A 16,946-nucleotide genomic window follows, 5' to 3' on the forward strand; every position below is an offset into this window, starting at 1 on the left:
CAGCAAGCATATCGGACGGTAGTTCCGAAGGTCCTCTCGGTCACCTTTCTTATGGATAAGAACGGTTCGCGAGTTCTTCCACCAGTCTGGGATCTTTTCTTTCTGAACGTAGGACATAATGTGCGCCGCTGAGATTACATGAAGGGGATGGCCACCAACTCGATGAAAGTCTGCTGATATAAAATCAGGTCCGGGGGCTGTGCCAGGTTTCATGCTCTTGATAGCGACTCATACTTCCGAAGGGAGAATCCGTGGTGGAGCTTCGCCAGTGGGGATGATTGGGCTTGACACAGGAGTTGATGAACGGAAAAGGTTCGAGTAGAACCTCTCCGTAATGATTTCCATCTCACAACGAGAAGACGCGCGAGTCCCGTCTTCGCTCAGCAAGGTTGCTAGAGGAATATTATATTCGCGGAGATCCCTGCGGCACTTCTTTAGACTCGTTCTTCTTTGTGCTGCTTCTAGAATCTTCTTCTGCCTGTACTTCAAAAGATCCTCCTGCAACGCTTTTCTGCAGCTAGTGTTTGCTACTAACCGCTCAATGTGCGATGCATTCGGATCAAGCCTCAACGTCCTTCTCCTTTCCAACAATTCCTGTTGGTCTTCGAAATTCGATCCAATTTTGCCTTGTGCAGCTTCGAGACACATTCAGCACAAGCTCGTAATTCTCTGTGCAGCATCTCATAGTCCACCTTTGGGTCCTCCTCAATCGGCCTAGAATGAGTCCTCGAGTGAGCAATCGTCGTACACGACTTCTTTTCTCATTTTTTTTCAGCAGATATTTTTTCCATCGTGTGGCTAAGCCATTTTTTTTTCGCAAGAAGGAGACGTTGACCAGAACCACTACAAAAGGATGGTAGTACCAAGACGTCAAGTAGACACCACTTCCGGTTGGTGAGTACGTGGTCTATCTCCGCACGGGTCGCGCCAGTGGGCAATTCCCATGTTCACCGACGATGATCTTCCTTCATGAAGAGAGAATTCCCATGAAAGAGGTGAGCGGCGAACGACAGCTCAACGAGACGACTACCATTTTCATTCCAATCCCTTAGCCCAAATCTTCCGATCGTGTATTCTGTAGCCTTTCCTAGTTTTGCGTTGAATTCTCCGACAACGAATTTGTCGAAGGACGTCTCGTTGCAAATCACTTCCTCCCAGATTCATCAGCTGCTGATGTTGGTGAGTAGCAGTTGATCATGCCGATGAGTTTTTGGCGCAAAAGGCAGAGGCCAAGAATGACCAGACGAGGTGACAGGATCTCGTGTGACAAGATGGACGGCAGACAGATGCACAACAACACACTTACATTTCGCGACAGAACCTTCTCTCCACGAATCATGAGTCATACGTGTGTCGTGCGTCGCTCCTTCTGCTCTTGGCCTACTGCAGGGCAATCATGCGAAATTTGACACTCTCTGCAGCTCCGAGAAGGGCATGCAGGTCAGCGTCTGTGGACACTGTTTCCGCGTTGTAAGCACACAGTCTGAGAGTCATGGCATGGCGATTCCAAACTAAGCAGCCCTGCCACGGCGAGCTTAGCTTCCACAACAGGTCGTTGCTCAACCTGTATAGATCTGCGAGCCATCTTGCGGCATTTTGCTAAGACGGTGGTGAATCTTAGCAGTTGTTTACTCTGAGCTAGGCTTCCGATTTCGAGATTCCGAGAATATCGGATGTATCGGACTCCTCACTTGGGAGACCCTCCTGGAGGACGAACCTCCGCTGTGCATCGCAGTTCGACGCCCGGAATCACCTCCACACCACTGTGGAGTAAACCGTTGTGGAGGTAAACCTTTTCGTAGAAGAAACAGCAAATTCGATAACATCTCTTAACCCTTTCAACGCGGTTTGAAAATTAAAGGTATCACCCCACGAATCTGGAGTGATTTGGATCTCCAATGGATAAAGACTATACCGGGCAGTAGATGGCAAAAACGGGTGGGATAACGCTCATCTTTTCCTAATTGCCGTAAAAAACGCCCCGGAAGATGCGGCGAGCGTTCCGGGACGCTGTTTTCCACGACGAGTTTGCCGCGCCAGTCTTGTGCATGCGCCGCTTCTTCCGGGACGTATTTTACGGGAATTAGGAAGAATTGAGCGTTATCCCACTCGTTTCCGGAGGGTGGGAGAGAGAGAGAAAGTGAGATGGATATAGTATAGCGGTTAGAGGTCCTGCTGCCTGCACGATCAATCGGAAGTTCGAATCCGCCCTAGTGCTCACCAAGCCCTTCATCCCCGGGGTCCATAAATTGGTACTAGATTTATGTGGGAGGAGGAAAAAAACACTGACCTGACACATCGGCTAGCCCCCATTGTAAGTCATTGTATAAGCCACTTACATGTTCGTGAACCTCAAACGATTCGGAATTGAAATGAACGTGGTAGCGCATCCCATAAGGGATTGATTAACGCCAGACACTTTATCCACTTTATCATTGATGAAAATTATTCGGAAAAACATCTTTCTTTATGAAGATGAGAAATAATGTAAAAAGTAGGAGAATAATTCACGTTATAATGTGAGAAACGGGCGTTCGTTGGGTACATAAGTTTGCTAGTTAATTTAAGGGCGGCGTGCCAGGAAACTGAAGATGTTTAAGTCTCTGAACGCAGTGCGTGTACAGAGGTGGTGCGTTCTAACGTACCTCACAGGAACAAATGCCGTTTCCCATGCCGTTTTTGAAGACGATTAAAGGGAAATGAACTGGGCCACGCACACACTCGTCATCAGCATTCCGAACTCCATATTTGTCCGGACACCCCAACATCGTCAGTTCCGTGATATGCAACCTTCAATACACCGCCGATTGTGGAAAGATACTCAAAAAAAATGCTTTCAATATTTTTACGCATCAGTATTTTACTTCCAAAAAAGAAAACTAGTAATGAAACTAAGAAATTGCTAGACACCTTTGCACACGTGATGTATCTTAATCTCAAAAAATTTTGGAATGTTGTATCCACAACTTTCAAAAATGGTGATGGAAAGAAAACAGGACTGTCCTAGTTTATGATTAGTGTCTCTAATTTTAGGAAAGCACTTCGGCCAAACAATCGAGTGAAATCGATAGAATTCCTCACGTTGATTCAATGGAAGCAACACTGCTACCACTAAGCGAGATCCAGACGTTGGCCGAAAAGGTGTGCTCCTTCGAACAATTGTAGCTGAATGATTTTCAGCGTTTTTCATTTTTGCTCGTAATTGAGAGATCAGTCATTCTTTGGATATATGGGTTTATTAGCAAATTTAATTCACTGCGGACTATGGAAAGATGTTCAAACCCATCTTCTGAATATCGCACTCCTATGATGAAGCGTTCAATTTCGTTTTTACTGCCCCATTGCAATGTGTCCGTGTTAAAAAGAGTTAGTCAGTGTAGAGAGGTGTTTGAAAAGTAAGCAGCGAAGCTGGTTATTCTTATTCTTCTTGACTATATTCTCGGTGCTATATTAAGTTCTCGAAACCTCTCGTTTCCTCTTTGACGTTTCCATTAAAGGCATCACCCCACGAATCTGAGGTGGTACGGATTTCAGATGGAGTATTCGTATACAGGATAGTACAGGGCTGCCGCGCTCCAACCGAACTCGTTGTACAAAATAGTGCGCCGGAGCGCTCGAAGCCGTATCTTACGGGCCGCTTTCTACGGCAATTAGGAAGAAATGGACGGAATCACCCCACTCTCCGTAGTCTCCCATCCCTTATACGAATACTCCACCGGAAATCCGTACCACTCCAGATTAGTGGGGTGATGCCTCTAACCGAAAACAACAAATCGCGGAGATTTTCTGCTCAATCCGTAGCGAATTTTGCAGGTGACCGCCCATTCGATGGGATGGGTGCGTGTAAAGAGAGTCCAGGAGGATTTTCGAGCATGTCCGATCATAATTCACCTTTGTTGCTACCTAGATAGTTGAGGGCTAATTACCGCTAATCATATCATGAGCTACCGGAATTTTGTGATGAGAGGTGATCTTAAATTTGTAACCGTACCGAAGCAAGAGAAATACTCATGAAACTCCTGAAATATGAGAGAAAGATGCAGTGGGTTGAGTGTTATCGAATACTGTAAGTCCTTATCTTTTTTGTAGCCTAATCTATTTCCGGAAAGAGGGACCTTCTATATCTCTGTCCCTCTGGAAGAAAAGGAGTTCATTTGATAAGATTTCTACTCCTCCTGAAGGTTATATCTAGGCAAAATTGACTCCTTTCTCTAAGTGTGTGTGTGTGTGTGTGTGTGTGTGTGTGTGTGTGTGTGTGTGTGTGTGTGTGTGTGTGTGTGTGTGTGTGTGTGTGTGTGTGTGTGTGTGTGTGTGTGTGTGTGTGTGTGTGTGTGTGTGTGTGTGTGTGTGTGTGTGTGTGTGTGTGTGTGTGTGTGTGTATATATACTTCCAAGTTTGCAAACCATAACCAAATCATGCTGTATAATAACGGGTTATTCTGTCACGTGCGTGCGTCTGTGTATGCGTGTGTCTCAGTCAAGAAAATCCAAAAAGAGAGGGAGGCGAATACTATGGCGTCGGTTTGGTGCGCTGGATTCTCAACGCGGTAAAATTGGGTGAGACGAGTACTACAACGTCGAATTCGTGCCTCGAAGCCAGATAGCATTAAAATGGGGTGGGACGTGTCCCACGGGGTTGAAATGGTGCGCCGGTGCCAGAAAGCTATAGAGTAGGGAAAGACGAGTTCCACTGCGTCGGAGTGCGCGGGAGCCCCAACGCAGTAGAATGGGTTTCTATGGTTCTTTCACATATGTAATTCCCAGCACGTTTCCCTTACGCTGCTAGCATCCTTTTTTTCGAAAGGTGGAAACACACATGCGAGCGGCTGCTTAAATACAAGACAGGGTAGCCAACAGTTTACGCGATCTGAAGTAGAACGTTATTTTTATCACTACAGTAGTGATATTAACGTCATTCCATGATAGCACATCATTCTCGCTAATAGTTGAGAACGGAGCAGACGCATACTTCGAACAATGTTTCCAAGTTGTGGAGGTATGAGAGAAGCATAGATGTAAAATGTAATAAAAATTATACTGGATCGCTCTCAAAATATAGAACTGAGCGTTTAGGGAAAAACCATAAAATCTTTCATCTATGCTCAAATGTTCGGGTAGAAAAAATTGAAGAATGCGTTGATAGAAAAAAGCAATTATAATTTTCCAAAAAATGTCGCTACTGTTATTTCTGTTATTTCTTATTGATCGGTGAAGGCGAGCGAAGCGAACACCAAAATAAGCCTGAAGTCCGGCTTTAGCCGAACGTTCAGGCTGGTTCCCTTATAACTGAATATGTCTTTGCGTCTCTACGGCCAGAAGAGCTTCTAAGGCGGCTTTCATGAACGACTGGAGCGTGGTTTTAATCGCGTATCCCCAGGCATATCCACCGTACACGTAATGTCTCGGTAGCATTCCAGAAGAATTGCCCGGAACCCACTTCACCGTTCCCTCGATGGGTCTGTAGCCGCTACTTGTGTTAAGCCTCACATTTGATTTCATCGACGCAACAACTATTAAGTCACTAAAATACCTATTCTCTTCCTAGTTGCGTGAGCGGAAATAGGATAAACATTAGATTTCCGCGTAAAGTATGTCCCATAGTCAATTCAAATAAATGTACATAATTTAATCAAGGAGCCATACAATTAAGTTTACCGGAAGATACTCCTAGGCTGACTATTGACAGGAAAAAGACACAAACGTCTTCGATGACTGGAAGATCGTTCCTTTCATCTAAACATTTTGTTTCTTCTTTTTAGAATATAATCTTCTTCTTATAACATCCTAATTATTAGTTACCAACGTCGTCCGACTAAAGCCGGACTTCAGACTTTCCGTGGTGTTTGCTTCGCTCGCTTCACTAATCAACAAAAATAATATTAGTGCCGTTTTCTGTGAAATAAGACTTGCGTATCTCCAACAATCTTTCTTCCTTTTTTATATTATAACTAAAGGGGAAAGATTTGATAGTCTGCTTTCTAAACGAGTCACTTCTACACTTGGAGAACATTCAAACTTCACCTTCAAACATTCCTTACCAATATATTGTAGACAAAAATTTAAAAGTATCACTCGAAATATGGGTTTTTCTCCTGTTTTCCCCGGACAGTTATCAAACAATGATGTTTTGGCATAAAGTGACGTGAAAGATATCACCATACTGATAAAGATAACGTTCCACGTCAGATCACATAAACATCCCCGTCGCAACCCATTCTATCATTCTTTCAACCTATTCTATCATTCATTCTATAGCTATCTGACGCCGGAGCACCAGTCGGACGCCGAGGACCCGCAGGAACCAATTTTGTAGCTATTTGGCGCCGGCGCACCATTTCGACGTCGGTGGACCCGTCGCAACCCATTTTATGGATATCTGGCGCCGGCGCACCAATCCGACACCGCGGGACCCGTCGGAACCCATTTTGTAGCTATCTGGCGTCGGCGCACCAATCCGACGCCGTGGGACCCGTCGCATCCCCCTTTTCGAATTTCGTGACATACAGACAAACACATATACATTCACATGATTGGCATCTAGCAAGTTCAGCGTCCTCACAGATTAATAGAGATTCACCTGAGTTAGAAGAAAACTCAACAAAATACATTCAAGAAGTGAGTCAGAAACATTTCGACGAGGTCGCTTACAACAACTAATACTTCCTGGTAGATATTCAACACTCCTTTGCATAGGCGCAAAAATTTCAAATGTGGAAAAACTCCAAATACGTCGCTGAATGAAGATTTCCAGAGCAAGAAAAATCTGATCTTCTTTTAAAAGGCTTAACATTCAACATCAGCGTCAAAGAAACATCTGTCAACGTCATCTAATTGTTTTAATTGATTTCTTTGAGCTGTAGCCAAGATTGGTATTGATCGTCTTTATTTAACAACGGCTAACGTTTCGGCGTTATCGCCTTCGTCAGAGCCTGGAAAACTCAAAGCCATTAGTGACTTATCCCCTCAAGTGCCTCATCATCCTATAGAAAGCACTCAAACGGTAAGCAAACTCAACAGCAACACATAGGCTAGTACTTACCTCATTAGCTAGACTTGTTAACACAGCAGACCACTAGGTACCACAACTACGAGTCACAAGGGTTTTATATAGGGACCTCACGGCCCGCCCCGTAGATCAAAACCCGCGTAGGTCTTGATATGGGGATAACTCGTTTGTGATCGCAATGCACTCATCCTTCTTGTTCATTTTTGGACTTTTGGCGGTTATCCAAAAGGCCTCTAGTGTTCTGCGTGCTGTGATTTCGGACCCGTAGGATAATATACGAACTTCTACCTCTACTTCGGAGTCTGGATGACATATTCTACGGTGTGCTCCAAGTGGGGTGAAGGTTTTTGATTTTGCGAGTCCATCCAGATGCTCCTTGACCCTAATACACAGTGGGCGTCCCGTTTCCCCTATATAATCGTCACCGCACAACCTGCACGTGATACGATACACCACTCCTGATATCATGCAATCATCCTCTCTGCCATACGGGCAAACTACGTAGCTGGGAGTTGTGCAGAGTCGATCATACACACAGTTGCGTACCAGCTGACCCTTGAGGTTTGCTGGAGGTATTTCCACAACCCTCACGTCATTCTGTAGACCCGCTTTTCGTAGACAGCCCCGTACTGCTCTGCTCATATCATCAGATATATAAGGTAAACAGAAAAGGATCTTTTCTGGGCCATCCACTACGTTGGGTCTTCGAGAGGGATACCGTGCTTGTCGGGTAGCACCATCTCCAGTTGGGTACCCATTGGATATTGCTACTTTATGGGCCACATTTATAAAACATGCTTTTTCCTGGCTACTCGATGAGACTCTTGCCGCCGTTCTGTACATGTTACCTATAACAGATTTTTTCATTTTGCTGGGATGCGCTGAAAGATAGTGGATTAAGATGTTTTTGCTACTGGGTTTTCGGTACCACTTAGTCTTACCTATCCCGTTCCGCAAATAAATGTGCACATTCAAGAAAGCCAACCAATTGTCTATCGGTCTTGGCTACAGCTCAAAGAAATCAATTAAAACTACGTTTCAACATGGCGAGACTCAAAGAGAGTCGAACATGGGCCATAGTCATCTAATTGTTTTGTTCAACGATAGATCATGAGTAATATCACATAATAACATAATGACATAATTTTCTCTTCCTATTTATTTTTTTAAACTGTAGCCATAATAAATATTACCACTGTTTAGCAACTTTATTCGTTCCCCAGAAAAAGTAATGAGGAAATTTGTGGCGTTGTACATGTGGGAGGGAAAATGCAAAAAACATGAATGATGACAGTGAAGACTAAGGATTTCCCATTATGTCGAATTGGCTCGAACTCGGAAACGAAAAAGTAAACTTCGTTCTCTTCCATTTCCTCTTGAACAATACATATACAAAAACAAGACCTTCATTTTGTAGTAGTATCGAAACGAAGACGTCACGTGTATACGCGACCCAATCTCCGTTTTCAGTCTCCAAGAAAACTATGCTCGATAGCAATCACGTCACTGGAAGTATCTTACATCTGAATACTAGAGTGCTACGTATGTGCTATCAATCAAAAATAACATATAAACTGAATTCCACATCTGTCAGATGATGTTCTTGCCTGATGCATGCACAAATACTATACTACAGCAGTTTGTACGTACTTGAATACAGCAAGTCCGACCTGCTCGATTTACAGCAAGAGAACGCACAGAACCAATCCATTCAGCGTCGTTCAATATCCTAGGACACTTGACGTTTCGCATGAACTATCTACAAATACCTGGCGTCAATAAGTCCTCGTTCATCGGCCCTTTTCAGAACTTCCACCGCCGGCTGTTTGGCCTTCTTCAACTTGGATCATATTGAATGTAGGAGTATCCTCAAGACAAGTTGAACACGGCAACGACGACGACGTCCCCTTTAACTCCAGATTTTTGAATGTCCGCCTAAGGAATGTTTCAGAAAGTAGTCGAACAAGAGAATTCTTATTTGCATTTACTCTTATTTCCTGTCAAGTAAGCTGATAGCATTGACTACTGGTCTTGAACGTAGAGGCGATGATGAGGCTTTCCTGCTCGCTAATTCGATCGGTTATCGTTGTCCAACGTCCGCTCAACGGGGTAATGCCCCTTTCCAAACATTGCATTGCTGTTCGAGTTCTACATTTCTATTCGAATTGATTGCGAAAAAATCACCTACTGCATAGGTATTATGAACAATGAGCTCTGAAATTGTTGAAGAAAGGTGTCCTTGCAGTCTTCAGCGATTTGCGACCCTTCTTTTCTGCCCGAGAACTGATGTTCATCGAAAGTAGCGGTGCATGCATGTGGTTGACTAATCTCTCATCTCGCAAAAGCAAAGTTCGAGGCTCTCTTTGGAGATAATGCAAAATTGGATGCTTCCTTAACAACAAATATAAGACTCAGAGAATCTTTGATATTGCATCCTGCACGTATACGAAATGATTTTCAACATGACTTGATTACTTCATTGACTCAATCGGTGGGCAGGTGTTACGGCCTAACGCAGCTATCCGCATCTTCTCATGATGAAACAAAAGAAGTGAAGTTAGTTTTCCACGACTAGTTGAGAAGGCAAGATGTTGATGTTCTTCACATGTCATTCGCCGGTACACCACTTTCGAGTAAACTTCTTCGTTCGGCACACCATCGGTCAAGGGTAGCCTATACATCTTTCTCTCCATGCAGTCAGGTTTTTCCATCACCGTCGACGGCACTGCTCAAGTCTCCGATCTGTACATCATGATAGGACAAATTGCGGATAGGTAGTTTGACTTCATTGCCGATGGCAGTCGACCACAGGCACTTGATCAAGGAGTTGAATGCCGACTCGGATTTAGCGCAACTTTGCTATCTCTCTCATAGCTGTCATCGTTTTTCAGCAGACAGCTAAATATAGCCTTCTCAAATAACAAAACTCACCCACGAGTTTCATAGATTGTCCGTCCACCCTGATTCTTGTTAAGGGTCTCGAAAAGACCCAAATTTGCTTGCATTTATCATGGTCGAGTCGCAGTCCGTAGACTGCAGCTAACTTCGATACAAGGTTAAGAACATGTTGTAACTTCGCGGTGCTAGAAGCGAATATTACTACATCGTCGGCGTACTCGATATCCACCAAAGGACGTGCAGACGATGCTAAAATGACATCGGTGGGACACTGCTGAACTGTTCTTCGCATTATGTCATCGACGACAACGTTGAACAGGAAGGGTCCCCGCCACAGCCTTTTGTCGTTAATTAGGCGTACGAATTTTCCTACAACTATATCGGCGGGATGCGCGTTGGGAAGACGCCTACGAGGAGAGTCGAGAGTGGTTTCGAAGTCCAAAAACGCTAACGGTAGAGGCTTCGAATAACGCTGTCACACTTCAATCACTCTCCTCACAATAAGCACATGATCAATCTTCGATCGACCAGGACGAAAGCCGGCTTGTTCGTCGCGCATAATTTCTTCGCGATGTCTGACTGGTCGGTCCAGGATGATCCACCCCAAAGCCTTTTACACTACACGCAGCAGTTATATTGCTAGCTAATTCTTAAATTCCGTGACGGATATCTTCTCATTGAGAAGAGTTATGATAGCGTTTCTCCACGAGTCAGGTATCCTTTCATCAATCCGTATTGAACGGATGATCTTCGTCATCTGACGAGTCCTAGAAGGAGGAGACTTAAGTATTTCTGCGCTAATTCATCGTCTCCGCCACATTTTCCATCCCTCATTTTTTGACCACAACCAGAACCTCCTACTCTGTTGGGGGTACTTCGCTGACCGCGGTATATGTTTGTCTTTGGAAGTGCACGAGTTCAGGCACTAACGGCGTTTGTTCGTTCAGCAGAGTGTTAAAATGTTCCCTCCAGATAGCAGGCTTGATTCCTCGACAGCGACTCTTTGGCATTGTAGAGGACAGGCGAACAGACGAGCAGACGACGCAACCCCCTTCCCAGACTCTTCTTCCGGCTGAAGTCACCACTAGTACGGAAACATATACAGAATTGCGCGTGGATATTGTCTCCACAGATGCAAACGCAAAATTTTTCCTCGGCATCCTTAAAACTGGGAACGCTTTTTTTTGCAGCGTCTTGAATCTACCTAGTGAAAGAGCCAGTGTCATCCACTCTCTTCCTGGCTCAATCTTGATCGAACCCTCTTTGGCGGAACTTCTTTATGCATTCCTCGTTTTTCAAATCTGCCAGGTCGAGTTTCGGTGGAAATTGAGCTCCACCATGCCTTCTCTGATACCGTGCTATAAAGCTGAGAAGAACTGGCCAGCGGAATGCAATGGCACAGACAGCCCAAGATTTTTGGATATCTGAGAAGGGGATGCTCTTTGTCAGAGCGTAGTAGAGCTGCGTAGTAGATAAGATTCGGAATCCTCTGCCTTTTCTGTTCTTCTTGTGTTAATCGGGTTGTCCCTTGCCACGTCAGCTGATTGCATCGATTCCTCTTAAACGTAGATACAACTATGAGATTCGTCTGCTCGCAAAAGTCTATGAGGTAAATTCCGTTGTCCAATGATTGCTCTGTATGATAAAAGCATTTTCCAAGCACTTTAGATTGTTGTTCAAGTCCCATCTTTGCACTCGCATCGATTCCGATAAATGCCGCCTGCTGGCTTGGTATCTTGGATACCAGCGAATTGAATTCATCATAAAACCCTCTTCGTTGTAGTCCTCAGCGGTTCTCGTAGGTGCATGAACACTTGCGATCCAGAGTTGGAGTCCTCTGCGATTCTGCAATCATGTGAAGGCGCACCTTGACGATGTTTATCCAAACTCCTCAGCAGATTGTTGTAGTCGTTCCTGACAGCTACTGCGCAGTCTTCTTTTCATAAGCACCGCCGCAATAGATGGTGTAATTGGCGATACTGATGAAGGGGCGATCCCTGATGCGTGTTTCCTGCAAAAAAATCCATGCTTCCCTCAGGCCTTCGACATTTCAGGGTATGACCTCTGGAACAATGCTGGACGACAGCAACTTTCTGCAATGCATGGGATATAACAGTCCGGGTTATATAGCTCTTACGTGCCCAAGACGTAAACTCAATTGCCTAATTGCGTATAGTAAAACCAGAGTCCATCGGGTTGGTCATCTCATCTTATCGAACTGGTTTTTCTTCCAACTTTTCGGCTCTATAATGAATTGTAGAGCCGAAAAGTCGGAAGAAAACCAGATCGATTATGTGCGCAGAAGCATACAATGTCTCCTGCATTTGTTTGCAAAGAGTATGGTATTAGGTTAACGCATAAGTGAAGGTATTTTTTCAAATTCAAATTCGCTAGGAGAAAAAAGAGTTAAGTATTATGTAACGCGTTAATCGAAGAAAGAGGACGGTTTCGGAAATCCTCATTTTTGTCGGCTTGGCACTTTATTTTATTGATATAAAAATTGACAAAAATTTAATCAGCATAAAAAAACCAAAAATACTCTCTCGAAGAGAAAGGAATGCTCTTTCAGATTACGTGTTTAATTACGCTAAACTCGTTTTTTTGTTTGCGCAAGTTTAAATTTGAAAAAAAAGCCAGAATGCATCAGTTAATATGAAGTCATTACATGGGAGGGTCAGAAAAGGAAGGAAAAGGCATTATCATCAGATGTCTTTGCCCATGCCGAGTAATGATCAGAGAAAGCTGATTCTAACCTAAAGTCAAGGAAGTCAAAACTAGGAAGTTTGGAAGGTCGAGAACCAGAGTATCAGAGGGATACGGGAACTGGAAGTGTGAAATGTTTTTTAAATTGACTGAAAAATAGAATTCTAATACAAACAATGCACGAACAAAGCTTACCAGTCGAGTTTTAATAGCTCAAATTTGTAGTCATTGTACAAGGAAAAATTGCGTACTTACATAATAAGCAGCAAAAAAGGTTGACTTACGAAAAGTTCGTGTGGAAAGAAACGGAATCAAAAAAACAAACAAAAAGAAGAAAATATGACTGGGAGATTCAGGATGGCTTCCGAGCAATGGATTACAGCTGTAGATTTTGTTATATCATTAATGTTGTATAGTTTCATAAACTGCCATATCAAAAATTGTCGTGCAACGTGATGTCTAGAAGAAATATCTGTAGAGGAAATGTTTTTTTTTTAATATTTATCAGAGCGAACTACAAAGAGTTCCTTTTTCATGAATCTTCGTTTAAAAAAATATGCAGCAAGACAACTCCTTCTGTGAGCAAGGTTTCGTTAGTCAACCGTCTTGAACAAGCTTAAAGGCATCACCCCAGGAATCTGAGGTAGTACGGATTTCAGGTGGAGTATTCTTATGCGGGATAGTAGATTATGAAAAGAGGGTGATTCCGTCCATTTCTTCCTAATTGCCGTAAAAAATGGCCCGGAATATGCGGCGCCGCACAAAGCTGGCGCGCTCCAGTCGAACTCCTTGTAGAAAATAGTGCGCCAGAACGCCTGAAGCCGTATCGTTTGGGCCGTTTTTTACGGCAATTAAGAAGAAATGGACCAAATCACCCTTCTCTCCATAATCTACGATCCCCTATACGAATACTCCACCTAAAATCCGTACCAGATTCGTTGGGTGATGCCTTTAACCACGAATGATAGAGCGTTGAAAATCCTATGCTGACTGGTGAGAACTTCTGATTTTGATTCTTGAAAGTCAAAAATCCAGTGACGATGGAGGATGGGGAACACCAGAAGAGGGAATTGCGAATATAGTTGATGTAGAGTACGGCTATGAAATGTCGACATCTTGTGTAGACCTATAGAAATGGGTGATTAGATACCTAGGGGTTTTATCACCCTAATTGAACAGACCGAAACGGTGGTTCAGTGGAATGTATTTATTATAAAGTAGCGAATATGATATGAGCGAAGTAATGAGTGGGCAGAGCGTTGTCTGCCGCACTCTTGGACGGTACAAATCGTTGTGCCACGAAAATAACCATAACACCATACTTTATACCACGTCCCTTATCTATCATCGGGGTCGATGATAACCACATCTACAAAAAACAAAGGAACAAAAATGCGCTGAGTTCGGTGTGGGCTCGACGTTAGGCTAGCATATAGCGCCAAACAATTGAACCGTGATTCTTAGGATAATGAGTATAGATGCAGTTGTCCCCACTTTCATTTCGCAATATTCCCCGCTTCACAAAATCAAGAAGTGGAAAACGAAGCCCATAGACCCGGCAGCCGACACACTTGATGAGAATTGTGCCGTCACCACAGAAGTTTGGGCGCAATTTCACAACCCACACGAATATACACGACATGCACGGATTGCAGGGCTTTGACATGTACCTGTTTTGCTCTATTCAATCCCTGGATTAGTGTAAGATTGAACCGGATGGTTTCGTTTTGGGAGGTGCACCACAATCGTGCGTTCACGAAAGGACTTGGTAAATGTGGGTTGAGCGCACCCTCAACTACATACGGGAGCTGTGTACGACTCATAAGGATTCCTTTATTCTCTTCTTTCTTGTTAATTAGTTAGTGCCGCTAGTCATTTTTAATGACAAATTTTTTTCTTCTTGACTCCACTGGGATTTCTCCACACTGTTCGTCGAACCAGCATCACACATGTCGCAGAAGAGCGTCAAGTATTTCGTAATTACATTTTGAGAATAACATCCTTATATTACATTTACTAGTTGCTTCCGTCCAGTTTTTCCTGAGAACTAAAACTTTTTCAACCACATAAACATGACGCAACTGACTGTTATAGAAAGATCCTTCGTTCCACTAAATTCCTTCATCTGGCTCATTTTGAATTTTGTTGTTATTTTGGCTTTTGTTTCTTTAAATGAAAAGCGGATGGGATCTTTTTGAGGAGTTCTATTTCCTTTGTTACAAAAGATTTATCGGTATGCAGTTGCTTGATTTTCCGTTTATGAATACTCCTGTTAGCCTGCTTCTTCCAATATAATATTTATATTGAACATTAACCTATTTTGAGTGTTTTATTATTTTAAGCGTATTTTTTGTGTCGGTTCTCAACTGCACTCTTATTTCTGGAAGCCATATCTTCCTTTTTTTGGGTTTTAGGACGCTACAAAATATTAGACTAACGTAGGTATTCAATTCTAGAAATAAAAGCGCAGTTGAATGCCCCCAAACTACGTCTTACCCGAAGACCTACGTTTTAGTTACCTTTCCACTTTTGTTCGTTTGCATTCAACAAGATCGGCTTGAAAGATATCCCAGAAATGTTCAGTATTATCAGAAAAACCATAATTATTATGGTTGACATTACCCAGTAGTCTTTTCAAATACTCAGTCATTATTCGCCTGATTCTGGCCTCATGAAGTACCCACAGTTCTGAGCATTGTTGTTTGTTAATTGTTATATTGATAGTAATGACATTTTTCTTAATACTTATCTTTGAGTATAGATTGTTAAGTTCTGTAGAGATCTCTCGGCAGAGAGAAAAAAAGAGCGATTACTTTCATGTGGGATTCTTTTTTCTCAGGAAATCCTTCATAGTTTTATTCCTTTCCTAGTCGGATCAACTCATTTATTCTATCATTTTGAAGCTTGCTTGTTTCCATTCTCGTTCTTTTTTCTTCATTGTTCTTTAGATAGGCATGTGCCAATTTTATGTAGGCTCACGAGTTTATGAAATTGGACTAAATGTGTAGTTACGTTGAGATCCAAAGAATTTTCTGTGCATACGCCTTTTTTTTTCGTAGTTTTTCTCAAACCAAGAATGTTTTCTCGCTATTTGCGGCTTGCTAAAATTTTACTATGTTCTTGTTCCTTGTTATAAAATTCTCATGCTTTCTTTTTAAGCCTGTCTCTGCTTCAAAGAGGACCGCCAACATATCGAAGAAATCGTCTAGGCCTTCACTGCGTAGACGAGAACCGGTTCATTCCAACAATAAGAACAGAACAAGGATCATTCTCTCGCAAACTCCGCTCCCAAAAATCCCTAAAACAATGGTTGGTTTCAGTTTTTTCTGCGTTTGTGGGATAGACAAGTTTGTTTTAGATGTACATTATAAGTGTAAGGACTGGTAATTTCTTCTTTATTTGCTTTCATATCGACCATAGATGTGAATGTGGTTCTTTCTTAGAGTGTCCCAGTATACTTAGCCGACATTAGCGGGGATGTTGAAGGTTGGCGATGATGATTATTTTTATGATAGGTATTGGTTGAAAGCGAGGTATTGATTAGATCCCATGAGCAACTACAGTATTGTCAATTTTTTATTCATGGCAGAGTACAGCACCAACTTTGGTTCTAGCGAAACATATTTTTCTTAAGCATTCAGCGTAAGTTTTTCTTATTTATGAGATGAGGGGCTTGGTTGAACCTCAACCTAACGCAGATTGGTATGAATTTCTTTATAGGCGCCTGTTCCTCCTCAAACATCTCATTCCCATCTTGTAAGCGAGGCGATAGCGCTTGCCACCTCAAAGGGGTTACGAGGAGGGTACATTGAATTTTTGCGATCGAATACTGACGAGAGTATTAAACGATCGTTGTGAGTTTCACATATTTGTTGTGATTAATTTGAGATCAATTTTTAATAACTAATTACGTCCATGGGACTTGGATTTAGCGACGAAGTCAAGAAAGAGTTGACTAATCGGCAATCTTTCCTGAAATCTGCTACCTCAGTTGTTCGTTACCTCCAGGCTGCTCGTATTCTGGTAAGAAATATTATAAGCTGCATTCGACTAAGTATAGACTTGTTTTTATTATTGCAGTATAACAGACTAGACTGGAAAGAAAGACGGAAATACGAGTATGCAGCTCGTGACCGTGCCCGCATGGAGCACACATCCGACCTTCAAAGAAAAGGAGGTACTGAGTTCCGTTCATCCTGTTGAGAATTGTACGCAAGTAGCTATTGTTATGCCTAAAATCCTTCTTTAATTTCAACAAATTTAGTGGAAGATGAGATGCCGCTCTTTATCAATGAAACGCAAACGAATGAAAGTAAGTCAAGCATGCTAAAGTTTTTTTT

The 16,946-nt window shown here is 42.8% G+C and overlaps 1 protein-coding gene across 2 annotated transcripts in view; it reads left to right on the plus strand.

Annotated features, from left to right (window-relative positions):
* The window catches only part of RB195_011065 (uncharacterized protein), a gene marked incomplete at both ends in the record, with an annotated part of 34,108 nt that overhangs the window by 5,102 nt on the left and 12,060 nt on the right, over positions 1 to 16,946 (plus strand). For both annotated transcript variants that reach the window (XM_064192323.1, XM_064192324.1), the window contains 6 exons: positions 3,034 to 3,141; positions 15,766 to 15,915; positions 16,327 to 16,460; positions 16,539 to 16,629; positions 16,687 to 16,783; positions 16,871 to 16,918. In XM_064192323.1, coding sequence (XP_064049906.1) covers positions 3,034 to 3,141; positions 15,766 to 15,915; positions 16,327 to 16,460; positions 16,539 to 16,629; positions 16,687 to 16,783; positions 16,871 to 16,918 — 628 coding nt within the window. The remainder of the gene's footprint in view (positions 1 to 3,033; positions 3,142 to 15,765; positions 15,916 to 16,326; positions 16,461 to 16,538; positions 16,630 to 16,686; positions 16,784 to 16,870; positions 16,919 to 16,946) is intronic.

Source organism: Necator americanus, chromosome III (assembly GCF_031761385.1).
Source record: "Necator americanus strain Aroian chromosome III, whole genome shotgun sequence".
In the NCBI taxonomy this organism is placed as follows: domain Eukaryota; kingdom Metazoa; phylum Nematoda; class Chromadorea; order Rhabditida; family Ancylostomatidae; genus Necator; species Necator americanus.